General features: G+C 33.7%; 1 protein-coding gene across 1 annotated transcript in view; it reads left to right on the plus strand.

The window, feature by feature from the left end:
- LOC135223877 (lachesin-like) overlaps positions 1 to 17,500 on the plus strand; it is a 196,580-nt gene that overhangs the window by 178,735 nt on the left and 345 nt on the right. The window contains exons 5-9 of the mRNA XM_064262784.1: positions 4,497 to 4,683; positions 6,866 to 6,991; positions 10,879 to 10,998; positions 16,169 to 16,342; positions 17,132 to 17,500. The exon at positions 17,132 to 17,500 is cut by the window's right edge and continues 345 nt beyond it. Coding sequence (XP_064118854.1) covers positions 4,497 to 4,683; positions 6,866 to 6,991; positions 10,879 to 10,998; positions 16,169 to 16,342; positions 17,132 to 17,487 — 963 coding nt within the window. The 3' untranslated portion in view covers positions 17,488 to 17,500. The remainder of the gene's footprint in view (positions 1 to 4,496; positions 4,684 to 6,865; positions 6,992 to 10,878; positions 10,999 to 16,168; positions 16,343 to 17,131) is intronic.

Below are 17,500 nucleotides of genomic sequence, written 5' to 3' on the forward strand. Positions count from 1 at the left end.
CAGGGAAGCTCTCAATAAAAGGTGGCCCAGGGAGGGGCTTCTCTTTTCCTTGGGAGGGGGCAGGGGGGCAAAGGGGGAGGGAGTGGGTGGTAGGTGGGTGGGTGGGTTTGGCCAGGAGAGATTTGAGGAAGGGAAGGAAGGGACAGAGAGAGAAAATGAGAGAGAGACTGATTTTAAGGTCCTCCTCTCTCTGAGGAAGAGAGAGAGAGAGAGAGAGAGAGAGAGAAGAGAGAGAGAGAGAAACTGACTTTAAGGGTCCTCCCCTCTCTCTCTCTCGTTACCTTAGGAAGGGAAGCTGAGGGAGGAAGGGAGGGGAGGGGAGGGAAGCAGAGAAAAGTATTGGATCTGATATTTTTTTGTGGGTGGGGTCGTTCGCGATGCTTGCAAAAGGTGGTTGCTAGGGGTGACGGAAGCCCAGAAGCAAGCAAACAAATGGCTGCTTCGCGTTGCCCCTGGCACTAGAGGAAAAATATAGCAGTCTGCAAGAACACGAAATTGTAGCTGTAACGCCCTTTTTTTTTTTTTTTTTGTGACCGAAATCACAAAATTTCAAATCTATTTCTTATTATGATAGAGGCCTTCGTTTTTTTTATTTCTACCCAAGACTTGTGCTTGTAGATTAGCCCTTTAGGTAAATGCCTTCCACCTATTCCTAGAGACTTTGATTGTTAAATCACTTATAGTTTCATGCATTTCGAAAGAAATCTATTGCGTCCTGATTCGCTGTACCAGGATAACTGCACCATTTGAGTTTAGTTTTCGAGATGACAAGGCATCGCCTCGCTGGCTTTCAATATATCTCTATTGAATGTACTCATTCCGACAAAAAAGTATGGCTTTAAATATATTTCTATTGAATTAACTCATTCTGAACAAAAAAAAATACGGTTTTAAATATATTTCTGTTGAACGTACGCATTCCGACAAAAAAGTAAGGCTTTAAATATATTTCTATTGAACTAACTCATTCCGACAAAAAAAAAAAAAAATACGGTTTTAAATATATTTCTATTGAACGTACGCATTTCGACAAAAAAGTACGGCTTTAAATATATTTCTATTGAATTAACTCATTCCGACAAAAAAAAAATTACGGTTTTAAATATATTTCTATTGAATCTACTCATTCGGACAAACAAAATATGGTTTTAAGTAAATCTGAATTGAATGTACTCATTTCTACAAAAAAATATAGCTTTAATTATATTTCTATTGAATGTACTCATTCTAACAAAAAAGAAATGGCTTTAAATATATTTTATTGAATGAATAAGTAACTGACCTCTCTGTAAACACTTACGTCACAACAGAACTCTAAATGAATTTAAGTCACGAGAGAGAGAGAGAGAGAGAGAGGAGAGAGAGAGAGAGAGAGAGAATGCATCTCTGTTTCAACACCAGAAGAACAGAGCTCTCATCATAAAAGAAAAGCTCAAAACTAACATCTTTGCGTCTGTGGGCTGTTCACCCATCCCACAATCCCACCTTAATCTGTGAAAGCCGCCCTGAAACTTATCTAAATTATAAATGATTATGGATTCCCTTCTTTCCCTGCCACCCGTAGAATCTTTTCCATGCTCCTCAGGGAGAGAAAATGTATAGAAAAAAGAAATCTTCTACGTACTTTTATTAAGAGTTGAGGAAAAACACCAGCAACTTTGGCAGTAAGGTTCAAGATATGATTATTATTTTCCACTTGCCCTTCGAGACAATTTACAGGGCTACGTAATCTCGCCCTTATGTGTTTCTACATTATGGGCGAAGTTCAAATTTGGCTTAAGTGCACGGCTTAGTTCGAGTCAAAATAGAATACCCATAAAAAGACAGTGATTCTTATACGAAGATTAGCTACTGTTTCAAGTTCAGTTAATAAGATAATCTCAGCAATTATTCAAATCTTAATATATGAATTTCTTTTACAAGACAGCGATTCTCATACACAAATTTTTGCGTGTCATTCAATCAAGAAGATAATCTCAACAATTATCTCAATTTTAATACACGAATTATTATTATTTTGGAAAAAAAACACGAATAAAAAGCTCAGTTCTAGAAAATTCAGAAGGAAACAATTAAATACGCGTTTTAATCTCCATGATTTTTAAGCCTATTCAAAATTCCCGTCTTAATTTCCCTCTACGGGCTGCTCTATGAGCAAGAGCCCGTGGTGGCATAAGGCCAGCTTAATCTGAAACAACAACTTAATTTCCCTGGGCCACTTCTATACTGGCAAGAGATACCATCGTCGGAAGAATGTGTATCACAAGCGCTCGCTCACTCACTCTCGAGTATAGCGCCATTTTGACAGAGGCAACAGGGTACAAGTCTCTCTCTCTCTCTCTCTCTCTTTTTTTTTTTTTTTTTTTTTTTTTTTTTTTTTTTTTTTTTTTTTTTTTTTTTTTTTTTTTTTGTCAGTTACCACTTTTAGTAAGTTGTTTTTCGGACCAGCTGTTTTTATTTTTATCTATATTTATTTTTTTTATTTCAGAAATTCAACATGCTGGTCATTCATTTAAATACTAAGCGAATCGAAATCCCATTTCTCCAGACACAGATGATATTCTTCCTCAACGCCACAATAAAAAAAAAAAAAAAAAATTAAAAAAAACCCGATTTAAAAAAAATATTCCATTCAGTATTTAAAAAAATCTCTCACGTTTCAGAAACGAAAGTTTTTCTCCATTAACCAGTAAAATACTCTTTCCTCAGTTCGGTTAAGCTAATATCCTTATCTTAACCTTAAAGAAAAAATAAAAAACTTTTCTCAAACTCATATGACGATATACTAACATCTTCATAGATCAGTGACCATCCTTATTAGAAATAAAATAGCATTTTTCCAACTCTTAGTAATAATAATAAAATCTTACGCCTAGCCAAATGATAACAAAATCATCCACAAATTCAGTTAAATAAAAAAGGAAAATGAATAGATTTTAGACCAGAAAGTAATTTAGTAAGGTTTCTTGAAACGTAGTTGGAAAAAAAATGGACAGGCAATTTTCTCCCATCTCAAAGAAAAACAACTGCTTCCCTAACACTGTATAAAAAATGGAAAAAAAAAGCACACACAAACATTCCACTTTTATCACAACAACAATTTCCATCAGAACTTTTTCATATTCCAACAATTATGTTACAATTCCATCCTAGGGAATTTAACGCCCTATATGCCAGCAGGAGGAGTTTCATTACTCGCTAAACTTCGCAGACAGCGCAGGCCAAGAGACAGTTAATTCCTATTTGTATGGTTTACATTTCCATTTCTGCTGTTGTTGTTTACACAACCAAAACCACTGCAACAATATTCATGCCCCGGGCTATAAGTAAAAACGCATTCAGGTTGGGATGGACAATTCAATCACCCCTCTTGGAAGACATTATTGTGTCATCAGTTACTAACATTAGAATCCTTTTATTGATAATTTTTTTTGTATTCTACAATTACTGTAGCAAACACTGTATTAATCAAGCTACATATGGTATCATTGCTACTATTTCATTATCATCACCATAACTATTATTATTTCTATTGTATGAAAAAAGCAGGTTTCCCATTTAAAGCTGACAATTAATTATTGACGAATTAACATACCAGGACAAAATTCATATTTCCGAGCATGACAAATAAAACGAAAAACACACGAACTCTTTATACAGGGACGTGACAAAAAAAAAAAAAAAAAAAAAAAAAACATACACACACCTCATTCCTTGCGCGTATACATTTCACACGACTCCGTTACATTCCTAAGCAAGATAAAAGTAAAAAGAAAATCGAAAAAAAATTTTCTTCCTTTGCGCATTCATGTTACAAACAACTCTGTTACATCCATAAACAAAAAAAAATATGAAAAACTCCACTGAAATCTTGCTACAGAACAATTTACTGAAATCATTTCGGAGTCTCAGAACGACAACAAATATAACTACGAGAGAGAGAGAGAGAGAGAGAGAGAGAGAGAGAGAGAGAGAGAGAGAGGAAAATAAAATATGTGATATAATTGTTGTTTTTTCTTTCATTAAATTTCTTTTTTGTTTTTTGTTTTACACAACTAAGATCTATTTTTGAATGCCCCTAAGTATACTGGGAGTAATATTTCACATTGTTTAATTGTGGGTGGTTGCAGTCTTAATCTGAAGATCTCCACACATAATGGTAAACGTCATAAATGCGGGTGTATTCTTTATTTATTAAATGCTACATGAATTGGAATTAAAAATTTAGGCCAAAGGCGAAGCGCTGGGACTTAGGAGGCCATTCAGCCCTGATAGGGAAAGTGAGAGTAAAGGAGATCTGAGAGGTGTAACAAGAGGAAAACCTCAAAGCAGTTGTCCTATGAAACAATTGTTAGGAGAGGGTGGAAAGTAAGGTGGAAGAACGATGATTTGAACGGAAGTACCGTAAAAGGAATGATAAAGGGTGAAATATTCATTTCTACACAAGAATGCAATGAAATATCTTAAACCACTGCAATACCCCCTCTCTCCCACAGATGGCTTACCTGGAGGTGGTGGTTCCTCCCGAAATCGTCGACAACGAGACGTCGGGAGAGACCGAGATCGAGGAGGGCAGTTCGGTGACCTTGGTCTGCAAGGCTCGGGGCTACCCAGCCCCCGAGGTCTCCTGGAAGCGCGAGGGAGGGGTCAACATTGTCCTGCGGGATAAGGATGTGAAGCTAGGTCAGTCAAAGGGTTTCGTTCGCTGCTGGTCGTGATTCTAATGCTACTGTCAAATGTCTTTTCTTTTTTTTTCAATTAGATTTATCCTTTTTCAACTATACGTACCCTATTTCAAACAGATTTATCCTTTTCAACTTTATGTACCCTTTTTCAATTAGTTGTACCCTTTTTCAACTTTATATGCACCCTTTTTCAATTAGATGTACCCTTTTTTCAATTTTATGTACCCTTTTTCAATTACATGTACCCCTTTTTAACAAGATTTACCCTTTTTAGACTATATGTACCATTTTTCAATTAGATGTACCCTTTTTCGATTAGTTGTACCCTTTTTTAACTTTATGTACCTTTTTTCAACTAGATGTACCCTTCTTCAACTAGATGTACCCTTCTTCAATTAGATGTACCCTTTTTCAAATTAAATGTAACTTTTTTTAACTTTATGTACCCTTTGTCAACTTTATGTACCTTTTTTCAACTAGATGTACCCTATTTCGACTAGATGTACCATTTCTTAATTAGATGTACCCTCTTCAATTAGATGTACCCTATTTCAACTTTATGTACCTTTTTTTCAATTAGATATACCCTTTTTCAATTAGTTGTACCCTTTTTCAATTAGATGTACCCTTTTTCGATTATTTGTACCCCTTTTCAATTAGATGTACCCTTTTTCGATTATTTGTACCCTTTTTCAGTTAGATGTAAGTTTTTTCAATTAGTTGTACCCTATTTCAATTAGATATACCCTTTTTCAATTAGACGTACCTTTTTTCAACTTTACGTACCTTTTTCAGTTAGATGTACCCTTTTTCAATTAGATGTACCCTTTTCAATTAGTTGTACCCTTTTACAATTAGATGTACCCTTTTTCAACTTTATGTACCTTTTTTCAATTAGATGTACCCTTTTTCAATTAGTTGTACCCATCTTCAACTTTATGTACCTTTTTTCAATTAGATGTACTTTTTTTCAATTAGATGTACCCTTTTACAATTAAATGTACCCTTTTTCATGTTAATGTACCCTTTTTCAATTAGATGTATCCTTTTTCGACTACTGTACCCTTTTTCAACTTTATATAACCTTTTCAACTTTATGTACCTTTGCCAACAGGATATCCTTCTTTTTTTAGCTTGGTAGTTAATGATACATTCCTTGCATGGCAACTTTTATTAAGGATAAAAGTTACTGATACCAATATTTTGATTCATGAAACTATTCATTTTTCATGAATGTTACTTGCATCTGAAAGAGAAGGCATCTTGGTTTATACACACGGAACCATATCCACACATACACAGAAACACACATACACACAGATATGTATAAATTCATTAATATGTAATATATATATATATATATACATATACATATATATAGTATACATATATATGTATATGTATATGTGTATGTAACCAGAGACAAAAGTATTTCCATTAATGGAGGAATTCCAAGTCAATATCATGTAACAAAACCAAAAAATGACAGCAGAGGATAATTAGGCGAATCAGCCGAGAGAGAGAGAGTTTTATTCATTTCACGACAAAACTAAAAAGAACTTCGCCTTCTGACTCTGAGGCAACACTCAAAAGATTATGCCGAGACAATAGCATCTTAATTAAGTAGGATGAACTCTGGGCTAGAACCTACGTAGGATACTGAACGACCCTTGTAAGTGTCTGTGTGTCTGTGTCAACAGCACCTTGGTACAGATAGAAAGATTTTGCAGAATGAATACCGAAGCAATAACAGGTCGACGTACTACTTTAATCTCTTACATTATGCGACACCTCTCTCTCTCTCTCTCTCTCTCTCTCTCTCTCTCTCTCTCTCTCTCTCTCTCTCTCTCTCATACAGATTGCGTTCTTGGTATAAGATGTAAGCATGTAAGCACACGAAGAAAAGAAAGTAGGAATCGATACTAATTATTGCTCCTCATCTCGTTATCTTATTTTTGTGAAGCAGTTTACATACATGTATTCACACACACACACATATATATTATATATAATGTACAATCCACATGTACACATATATACAATAACACATCTCAACAATAACATACACTACAATCTAGCAGCATTTACCCTCCTACTAAAACTTAAAATCACACATACACTAAGCTACTGCAACAACCTGGCGGGCACCTAAACTATACCCTCCTCTCCTCTCCCCACAGCGGACATCAAGGGCGTCTACCTGAACCTGACGCGCGTCCGCAGAACGGACATGGGTCCTTACCTCTGCATCGCCACGAACGGAATTCCACCGTCCGTCAGCAAACGTATCATGCTCAGAGTTAATTGTGAGTATTTTTTTTCTATATTTTTCTCGTTTTACTCTACTTTTTCGTCATCATCTTAAGCTTTATGGAAGCTGAAGATAAACTTTATCTTGGCTTTATATATTTATATATGTACAATATGTGTATTATATGTATACACTTGAATATGTATATATATATATATATATATATATATATATATATATATATATATATATATATATGAAAACGATAGTAGGTTTATGAATAAGCTTCCTGTTAATTTTGTATGTTCTAGGTATTCATGTATACATTTACATTTAAGAATAAACTTCTAGGGTATACATCCGTTTTTTTTTTTTTTTGCAATGGCCGTGTACCCTTAAATGAAGTATATTTTATATATTATATAAATATATATATATATATATATATATATATAGTATAGTATATATATATATATATTATATATATATTATATGTAAACAAAGTGTTATAGGCTATTTACATAATAATTATACGTTGAAACAAGAGTATTATTATTATTTTATTGTTATATTATTATTATTATATGTCACTAAGACCATTTCTTCATATCTAATATGGTCTGTGTGTACACACTTTAATCTCCAAATGTAAACATGACCATCGAACACATATAAAGCAATGAATGAATAGGTATGTTCCAACCCAGAAAAAGCAGTAACCATTCTGAAAACACTGAATTAGTAGATCAATTATCATTTTCACGCTTCACCTCAAAGACGTGAAAACGATTATAGTCGATAAAAAAAAGACAAAAAACTTACGAGTCACGGCTTCGCAGTGTTTGTCAAGTATCAAACAACAATGAAAATGTTATAAACTACGATCAATTATTATTATTATTATTATTATTATTATTATTATTATTATTATTATTATTATTATTATTAAGGGGGCCACTGACTCGAAATTCAAGCTTCCAAAGAAAACATTATTGTGGTATTCATTACGAAGTATGAGAGGAGGTAAAGGAAAATACAGAAAGAAGAGATCTCACTTATCAAAAAAAGAAGAACAAAATAAACTAATAAGTTAATAAATAGAGAGAAATGTTAAAGGACTAATACGAAAGAAGAGATCTCACTTATCAAAAAAAGAAGAACAAAATAAACTAATAAGTTAATAAATAGAGAGAAATGTTACTAAAAGGGAAGATGAATAGTATAGTATTAGGCCAGTAATGCATCGCATCTTTAAGCCTTCTATAATACGTAACAAACGCTCGATCATTAATTCCAGTCTGTGACCCAGATGGACGAGCACATATACACACGGCCACCTTCGTAATGCGGATAACGGTCCTATAATGCGATTCCACAAGTGCCACTGGAACGTACGTATATACCTGCCTAAGAGGATTGGCGAGCGATATGGAATAATGGACTGGATTTGTGCGTCTCCGGCATGTTTCTCCGTAATAGCGTCGCCAGCTACGGGACAAGAGAGTGATTTGCCGTCTAAAATACGTATATAATAGCTCGTTTTTTTTTTAAATGATGGAGAGACCAGGATGGAGGGAGCCTGTGTCAATCGAACTGGGTCTCTAAAGAATAATAACATCCATGATTCTTAAGACTTAAAAAAACATATTCTAAAAAGGAAAATGCATTATATTATCTGTATCCACGTGTCTCAGAATAGCAACTTAACCATCCACGAATGCACACAAGCACAAACACAATCGCATACACAATCAGACTTCACCTACACGAAAAAAGGACTTGGCTGACAAACGTTATGCAATGCAATGCGCAATGCATACAAAATATACACAAAAAAATAAACTGCGTAATATATTCTGCATACATGTGTCTCAGTAGATCATACCTTAGCCATCTACACACACACATAAACACACGCATTTACACAGTCAGAGTTCACATAAACATAGGACTTAGCTGACAGACGCGATATAATGCTGGCGGAAGCTATACAATGGAATGCATACCAAAACATACACAAAGGAGGTAAATACCATATTTAATCTGTATCCCTGTAGGTACCTCAGAATAGCGCCTTAGACCACACACACGCACACACGCACACAAGCACACACACATACACATATTACTTCACCTTCGAAAAAATCGTCACGTATACTGTACAGCTGTACTTCAATATGTAACGCCTACATTATCCCACCCACAGAAACACAAACAAACTCACGCATACACAACCACACTTCACCTACACAACACAACGGATGGATGTGTGTGTGTGTGTGTGTGTTTATGTGTGCGTTTGTGCATGTTTCAGTATCGACCCCCGAAGCATCTGGTAATCAGATCATTTCAGCTCATCCTGCCAAACAGCGGCAAACCGTCACCATTCGCCCGTTTTTATTCTCTGCTTCGTTAATATGCAAATGACATTCATATTGCTGTTAATAAGGGATTTCGCACCCAAATGATGATGGTGATGGTAATGATGACGATGATGTTGGTGGTGGTACAGGCGATGATGAATTAGGGTGACGCGTTGCTCTCGTCGTCGTCGACGTCGTAGTCGCTGTTGTTGTTATTGTGAATGGTGAGATAGTGATGTCACTCTCCCGTTGCTGGTGTTGTGCATGGCTGTGATGATGAGGATGGCGAAGAAGGATGCTTACTGATATAGTGAATAAACTTGATAGTGAATATTCACCTTTCAGTAAATGCAATTCACAACAGGAGAGGATACCAGGAACAAGAAATGACAACCACATTGATATAACCTTGCAATAGTGAATACTCTTGATAGTGATTATTCAATTCACAACAGGAGCGGATAACACGAACGAGAAATGATAACCTTACTACTGACTGATAACCACACTGATCACATTTTGATACATAACCTTAATAGTGGGTACTACACACTTACAGAGTGTATGCAAATAGAACAGCAGAAGATAACTTGCATAAGGAATGATAATATCACGAACAACGATATAATGACAATAATAGTGTTTGATGACGTCAATTCTTGTGATAGTGTATAAAAGAATGAAAAAAATGGTAAAACAAGGAGTATAGCTGAACTGCCTTTCCCAGTTAAGAAGGCCTATTATAAAAATAATGATAATAATAATAATAATAATAATAAATAATAATAATAATATAATAATAATAATTTAATAATAATGGTAGTAGTAATAGTAATAATAATAATAATAATAATAATGACTCTTAAGTGACTCAAAAACGAATTCTAAGATCCATTATCATAATAGTGATAACTATGATGAAAATAATAAAAAAGTAGTAGTAGAAGTAGCAATAGAAATAATAATAATAATTGTTTTTCTATATTTGACTTTTTGCTTTTTTTGTAGCCATTTTCCATTTAACACACACACACACACACACACACACACACACACACACATATATATAAATATATATATATATATATATATATATATATATATATATATATATCGCATTTCCTCCTTTAAAAAGATTTTTCTTTTTATATATTCGATTTTCTTAATTGTCAATTATAATAATAATAATAATAATAATAATAATAATAATAATTAATAATAATAATAATAATAATAATAATAAATAATAATAATAATAATAATAATAATAATAATAATAATAATGACATATTGGAAGGAGACCCTCTTTCAAACAAGTCTTACTTATTGAAAGATATTGCTACATCAGTTGCATTTAACTTGTAAAAAGAGAGAAAGCAATTATTAGAAAAATAGAGAAGACTATTTGCAAGTCAAATGCAGCTGATGAAGCAATATCTTTCAATAATAATAATAATAATAATAATAATAATAATAATAATAATAATAATAACAAAGGAGTGAAGTAATGACCCGTCAAGTAATTTCCTTGTAGTCTGTTCCCATCACAGCTTTGACTCATTTCGTAATCCCCAAACAGTTCCTCCAACGGTCGAAGTCCCTGAACATATGATCGGATCGCCACTGGGCAGCAACGTCACCATCAGGTGCACTATCCAGTCATATCCGAGATCAGTCAACACCTGGCGACATGAGCCAAGTAAGTTACATATAACTTTATATATATATAATATATATATATATATATATATATATATATATATATATATATATATGTAGACATGTATATATATATATCTATATATTATATATATATATATATATATATATATCCCACCTATTCCTTTTAAATTTTTTCCTATGTACTGAGATTTTCTCATTTTCTCAATTAATATTTTTATATATATCCCACCCTCTTCGTTTAAAAGAATATGTATTTTCTATATTCGATTTTATTAATTTACAGGTACTTCTTTCTATGTTCGACTTTGTCCTTTTTTTAGCCATTTTTTATTTAACACTTTTTTACATATCCAACTTTAGCCTTGTTAATTTTTTTTATATATTCGGTTTTTTAAATTTAAATTTGTTCTATCTCCTCTGTTTAGTAATTTTTTAAATGCTTCTTTTCCTATATCCGACATTCTCTTATTTCCTTTTTTATAGACTTTTTCTCTTTATCCTTTTTCCTTTTTAAAACTTTTCTTTTTTCTAAATCCAACTTCCTCCTCTGTTGTATTTTTTTACCCCTTTTTTTAAATTGTGTTCTGTATCCCACTTTCTTCCTTTTTTCTCATTTTTAATTGTTTTTAATCAGTTATCTCCTTTTTTTAAATAATTTTTCTAAATATCCGACATTCTCTATTTTTTTCAAACTATTTTTCCTATATCTGGCTTACTTCATTTTTCCATTTAAATTTTTGTATCTTTATAAATAACACTTTCCCCTCCTTTTCCTTATTTTAATTTTTTTTCTAAATCCGCTTTTTTTTTAAGAACTATTTGCTATAATATCCGATTTTTTCAGTTTTTCCTTTAAATTTTTCCGTATCGACTTTTTTTTTTTTACACTTTATTTTTCTCATGCGACTTTCTCCAGTCTTCCATCTTTAAACATTTTCATATATCCGACTTTCCCCTTTTTTCTTTCTTAAAAAATTTTTCTATATCTGATTTTCTCCTTTTTCTAACTTTTTTTTTCATTTCTTTCCTATAGCTGACTTTCTCCTATTTTCCCCCTTTTTAACATTTTCCTAAACCCGACTTTCTCCTTTATTCCGCTTATTTTTTTTTACATTTTTCTACATCCGACTTTCTACTTTTATCCCATTTTTCTGTACCTGACTCTCTCCCTTTTTTCCTTTTTCGATTTTTTTTTCTAAATCCAACTTTCTCCTCTTTTTAAAAATAATTTTTCTATATCCAACTTTTTTTACTTCTAAAACTTTTTTCTAAATCCGACTTGCTCCTTTTTTTTTATATATATAATTTTTTCTATATTCGACTTTCCTTTTTATTTACTCTCTCCCTCTCTCTCTCTCCTTGTTGTTTTCTCTCTTATAAACACACTTTCTGGCAAAGCAAGTTCAACTTCATCAATGCACGATGAAAAATATTGGAGAAATAAAATGAAAAAGATGACTTTCATAAATTTCACTTTAAAAATATTTTGGCCAATGTCGACGTCCCTCATGTAAAATCATAATAATTATGGGTTATTAAAAAAAGGAGTTAAGCAAACATCACTAAATTAAAGGATAAAATCTTTATGCAAAGGATTGCAGATTATTCTTCAACGCTCCTTAAGCTTCAAAGGACGCGTTTATAACTTGTTTATAGTTTCGTTGCGGCTTTTCTGAAAAAAGACAATTTAAGGGAAATAAAATGCTTGTTATTCCTTGAATTGGAAACAAATTCAAGCTACACACACGCGCGCGCGCGCAAACGGACAAGACATCAATGGAATATTACGAAATTCAGTCCACTATCAAACTGAAACGTGGCAAAGCCTGTCACTCAAAAACCGCACGAGCTATATCGACCAACAGACACAAAATACTCATAGCTATTGAGGTCTTAATAATGTTAGGGTTGAAGAAACAAATCCGCACTTTTGTATGGGTACACAAATGCACTCAACAATAAAGCTAAACGAAGAGCTTTCCACAATCTGAATCTGTACGGTTTGTCCTTTTTCTCCAAAGCTCTGTTTAGCTTTTGAATATGTTCGTATCCGTACACAATTGTGGATTTGTTTCTCTAAGCACAATGTACGAAATACATAAATGACTCACACATCCTCTAAATCAACGTCAACAATTACACCAAAAAATAAAAAAAACATTTATATCAAAAACATGCATACGAACAACGCCGCGTTTAGGAAAACCACAAGAGAGAGAGAGAGAGAGAGAGAGAGAGAGAGAGAGAGAGAGAGAGAGAATAAAATACCCGCCCCACCGCTCTCTCCCTTTGTGTCGCTATCAATTTTAATGAGATGTTGTGATCCTGTTTTGAAAGCTTCTGGATTCTTTGTTTATTTTACTTTCTTAGATGATTCTCCTCCTTCCCTTCTTTATTCGACCCTTCTCCCTCACCCCCTCTCCCACAAACAAAGCCTTCCTTTCATTTCTTAAACAATCTCCCTTGTTGTTTTTTTATTATTATTTTTTTCTTGACACATCCCCTTTTGCGACGGAGAGCAAGACACCCTATGTATATATGGTAGATTTAATTCAATAAGGAGAACAATACTGAGTGAGATAATTGTTTAGTATGCGCACAGTATATTCATATAGTATACACACACAAATACACACACATACATATTTTTTTAAACGTATACGCTCACCCAAACAGAACATTACTATTCATGCTAAATAAGTACCTTCATATATACTTACGTATAAAAAATACAGCAGACCTATCTATATCATTTATGTAAAATCGAGGCAACATGTCCCTTTTTTTTAATATCCATTCAGACGCCTGGTTTGGACCGCAAGGGAGTGCCTCTGAAAATGTGATAGCAGTGTGAGTAAGCGCGTCGCTGTATACGTCCTGAATTCTTGGTTCCGTGGTTCGAGCCCACGAGCCGACGAATTTCTTATCAACTATAAAATTCCCCTCCGGTTAACATATATGAAAACATAAATTCCGAGGTAGAGCGAATTAGATATTAAAGGACATTTGTATCGTAATGATTATAGTATATATATATATATATATATATATAGGTACGGGGATACGGAAGGACATGGCACATTACATGATTCTTTATTGCTAGCGACGTTTCGAGACAAAGTCCATCTTCAGGCTAAAGGCAAGAAATAAATATTACATCATTACCAAACAATTAGGAATGTTAACGTAAAATTATTATAAATTAAAGTATTTCTAAGCAAAATTACGAATTAGAAACTCTCAAAGAATGAGTATTACATCAACACATAACATATTCAAGAAAAGGAAATGTAAAATCATAAAAAATTAAAATATTTCTGAGTAAATTTAAGGTCATTATGACGTCACCATATGAACACCACCTCCTCGTTCTTGAAAGTTTGGCAATTAAGAAACTGGTACCTTCACTTAACAACCATACTACCTCAGTACCTTTGTATATAGCATAAAGACACTTCACTTTGTTCTTTGCCTCTTCTTGACTTTTTTCCACCGTCCTGACAAGGAATGGCGGGACTCTGCTTGAGCAAGGTATTTTCCTCATTTTTAAAACTTTTATATTTATATATATATATATATATATATATATATATATATATATATATATATATATATATATATATATTCTTTTTAATGTTTTTATTCGTAATTTTACTCAGAAATATTTAATTTTTTATGGTTTTAACATTTCCTTTTCTTGAATATGTTATGTGTTGATGTAATACTCATTCTTTGAGAGTTTCTAATTCGTAATTTTACTTAGAAATACTTTAATTTATAATAATTCTACGTTAACATTCCTAATTGTTTGGTAATGATGTAATATTTATTTCTTGCCTTTAGCCTGAAGATGGACTTTGTCTCGAAACGTCGCTAGCAAAAAAGAATCATGTAATGTGCCATGTCCTTCCGTATCCCCGTACCTATTTCATCGAGGATTAGCCCACCAGCGATGAAGAATATATATATATATATATATATATATATATATATATATATATATATATATCTAATAAAAGGAGCCCATAAAAACACCAAAATGTAGAGAGAAAAGTACTATATTTCAGAGACTGCTGTCTCTCTCTTCAGGTATATGAATGAGAAAAGTTTACAGAAAAGGAGGTATTTATACCAAAGGATTCGTCCACAAGTAGCCAATTTAGGTCACCCCCGCTGATAATCTTCCTTTAATCTTCTTAAGCGTTGGTTGAATGAACACTGCGTCGACGATATCTGAAATCCAATTCCCTTTTGAGATGTTCATTACCCTGGTTCTCTTTTATTAAGGCCGATTCCATCATTTGACTCTTGTACCGGCAGTTGCAGCAACTGCCGGTACAAAAGTCAAATGATGGAATCGGCCTTAATAAAAGAGAAGCAGGTAATGAACATCTCAAAAGGGAATTGGATATCAGATATCGTCGACGCAGTGTTCATTCAACCAACGCTTAAGAAGATCAAAGGAAGATTATCAGCGGGGGTGACCTAAATTGGCTTACTTGTGGACGAATCTCTTGGTATAAATACCACCTTTTCTGTAAACTTTTCTCATTCATATACCTGAAGAGAGAGACAGCAGTCTCTGAAATATAGTACTTTTCTCTCTACATTTTGGTGTTTTTATGGGCTCCTTTTATTAGATGGAATTCTGTTGTTACAGAATATTTTTACCAGTCATATATATATATATATATATATATATATATATATATATATATATATATATATATATATATATATATATTTATATATATACATATATATATATATATATATATATATGTGTGTATTTATATACATATATATATACATATACACATATATATATATATATATATATATATATTATATATATATATATATATATATATATATATACATATATATATATATATATATATATATATATATATATATAGTATATGACATTTTCAGATAAAATTCTTAGCGGTCCAAACCAGGTATCGGTAATATTACTTGAAAGAAACAAAGATATGTTGCTTCGTTTGTATACAGATTTTGCTGATTTTTTTTATTCGTGAGTATATATGAAGAAAGTTATTTAACATACGTATCCATGTTCTGTTTGTGTGCGCGTACATACGTTTAAAAAATATGTAGGTGTGTGTGTTTGTGTTTTTACAATAAAAAGACAGCTTCTTCTTCTTCTTCTTTTACATTTCCAGACGACCAGATCATCATAAGCAGCCACAAATACAACGTCTCCGAAGTCAACGAAGGTTACTACATTACCCGAATGACTCTGGTCATATACGACTTCAGCAAGGCCGACGCCACCAGGTTCAAGTGTATGGCCAGCAATTCCCTCGGCCCCGGGGACTCAGTTGTTCAGGTCTACGGTAAGATAAATTGAGAGAGAGAGAGAGAGAGAGAGAGAGAGAGAGAGAGAGAGAGAGAGAGAGACAGAGAGAGAGAGATATACAGTAATGTCTGCCTTGCTACTTGCTAAATGAATGGATGTATATTCTGAGCTTGACGTTCGTGAATCATTTCAAGGATCAGAGAGAGAGAGAGAGAGAGAGAGATTTATACAGTAATGTCTGCCTTGCTACTTGATAAATGAATGGATGTATATCTTGAGCTTGATGTTCGTGAATCATTTCAAGGATTAGAGAGAGAGAGAGAGAGAGAGAGAGAGAGAGAGAGAGAGAGAGAGAGAGAGGTTTATACAGTAATGCCTGTCTTGCTACTTGCGAAATGAATGGATGTATATGTTAAGCTTGACGTTCGTGAATCATTTCAAGGATCAGAGAGAGAGAGAGAGAGAGAGAGAGAGAGAGAGAGAGAGAGAGGTTCATACAGTAATGTCTGCCTTGCTACTTGCTAAATGCATGGATATCTTTATATCCTAATAAGGTGTCAGAAGAGTAACCTATATTTTACCAAGTAATAAAAAAAAATACGGTTAAAGTTAATTATATTTAATGATTCCTTCTCATACGCTTTAATGAATTTAGAATACAATTAAAAAAAAAACATTGAATTCCTCAAATTTGAATTGTATATATCTAAATCCTACGATTTAAGGAAAACACCGAATTCCTCAAAATTCTAGCTTAGTCTATATTTCAAAATCCTACGACCCGTGCCCTCACTCAATACCCTCTCTCCGGCGCCCACACCCACAGAGATCCCGCCACAGAAGCCGGCGACCAAGGAGAAGGACACCTCCCGCCAGGAGAATCTCATCCCGAACACGGTGCCCGAGAGTGACCATAAAAACAAACTGGCCTTCAACAATGACGTCACCGACAATGAAATAGAGACTTACGTCGACCCCCCCGGCCGGCTGCCTCCCAAGAGCACCCAGGAGGCCCACCCGAAAGTGAAGGACGTCCCGAAGAAGCCCTCGTCGGGAGGACTCGGAATCCTCCTCCAGGGGCCCAGCCGCTCTTCGGTGCGAGCGGAGGTCTCCAAAGGAGGGATCTTGTTAGTGGTCCTGCTCTCTTTCCTACTGAGTATACTGCCACTTGGCGCATGCTAGGCAACCACATCCC

The sequence above is a fragment of the Macrobrachium nipponense genome, chromosome 10, assembly GCF_015104395.2.
Source record: "Macrobrachium nipponense isolate FS-2020 chromosome 10, ASM1510439v2, whole genome shotgun sequence".
In the NCBI taxonomy this organism is placed as follows: domain Eukaryota; kingdom Metazoa; phylum Arthropoda; class Malacostraca; order Decapoda; family Palaemonidae; genus Macrobrachium; species Macrobrachium nipponense.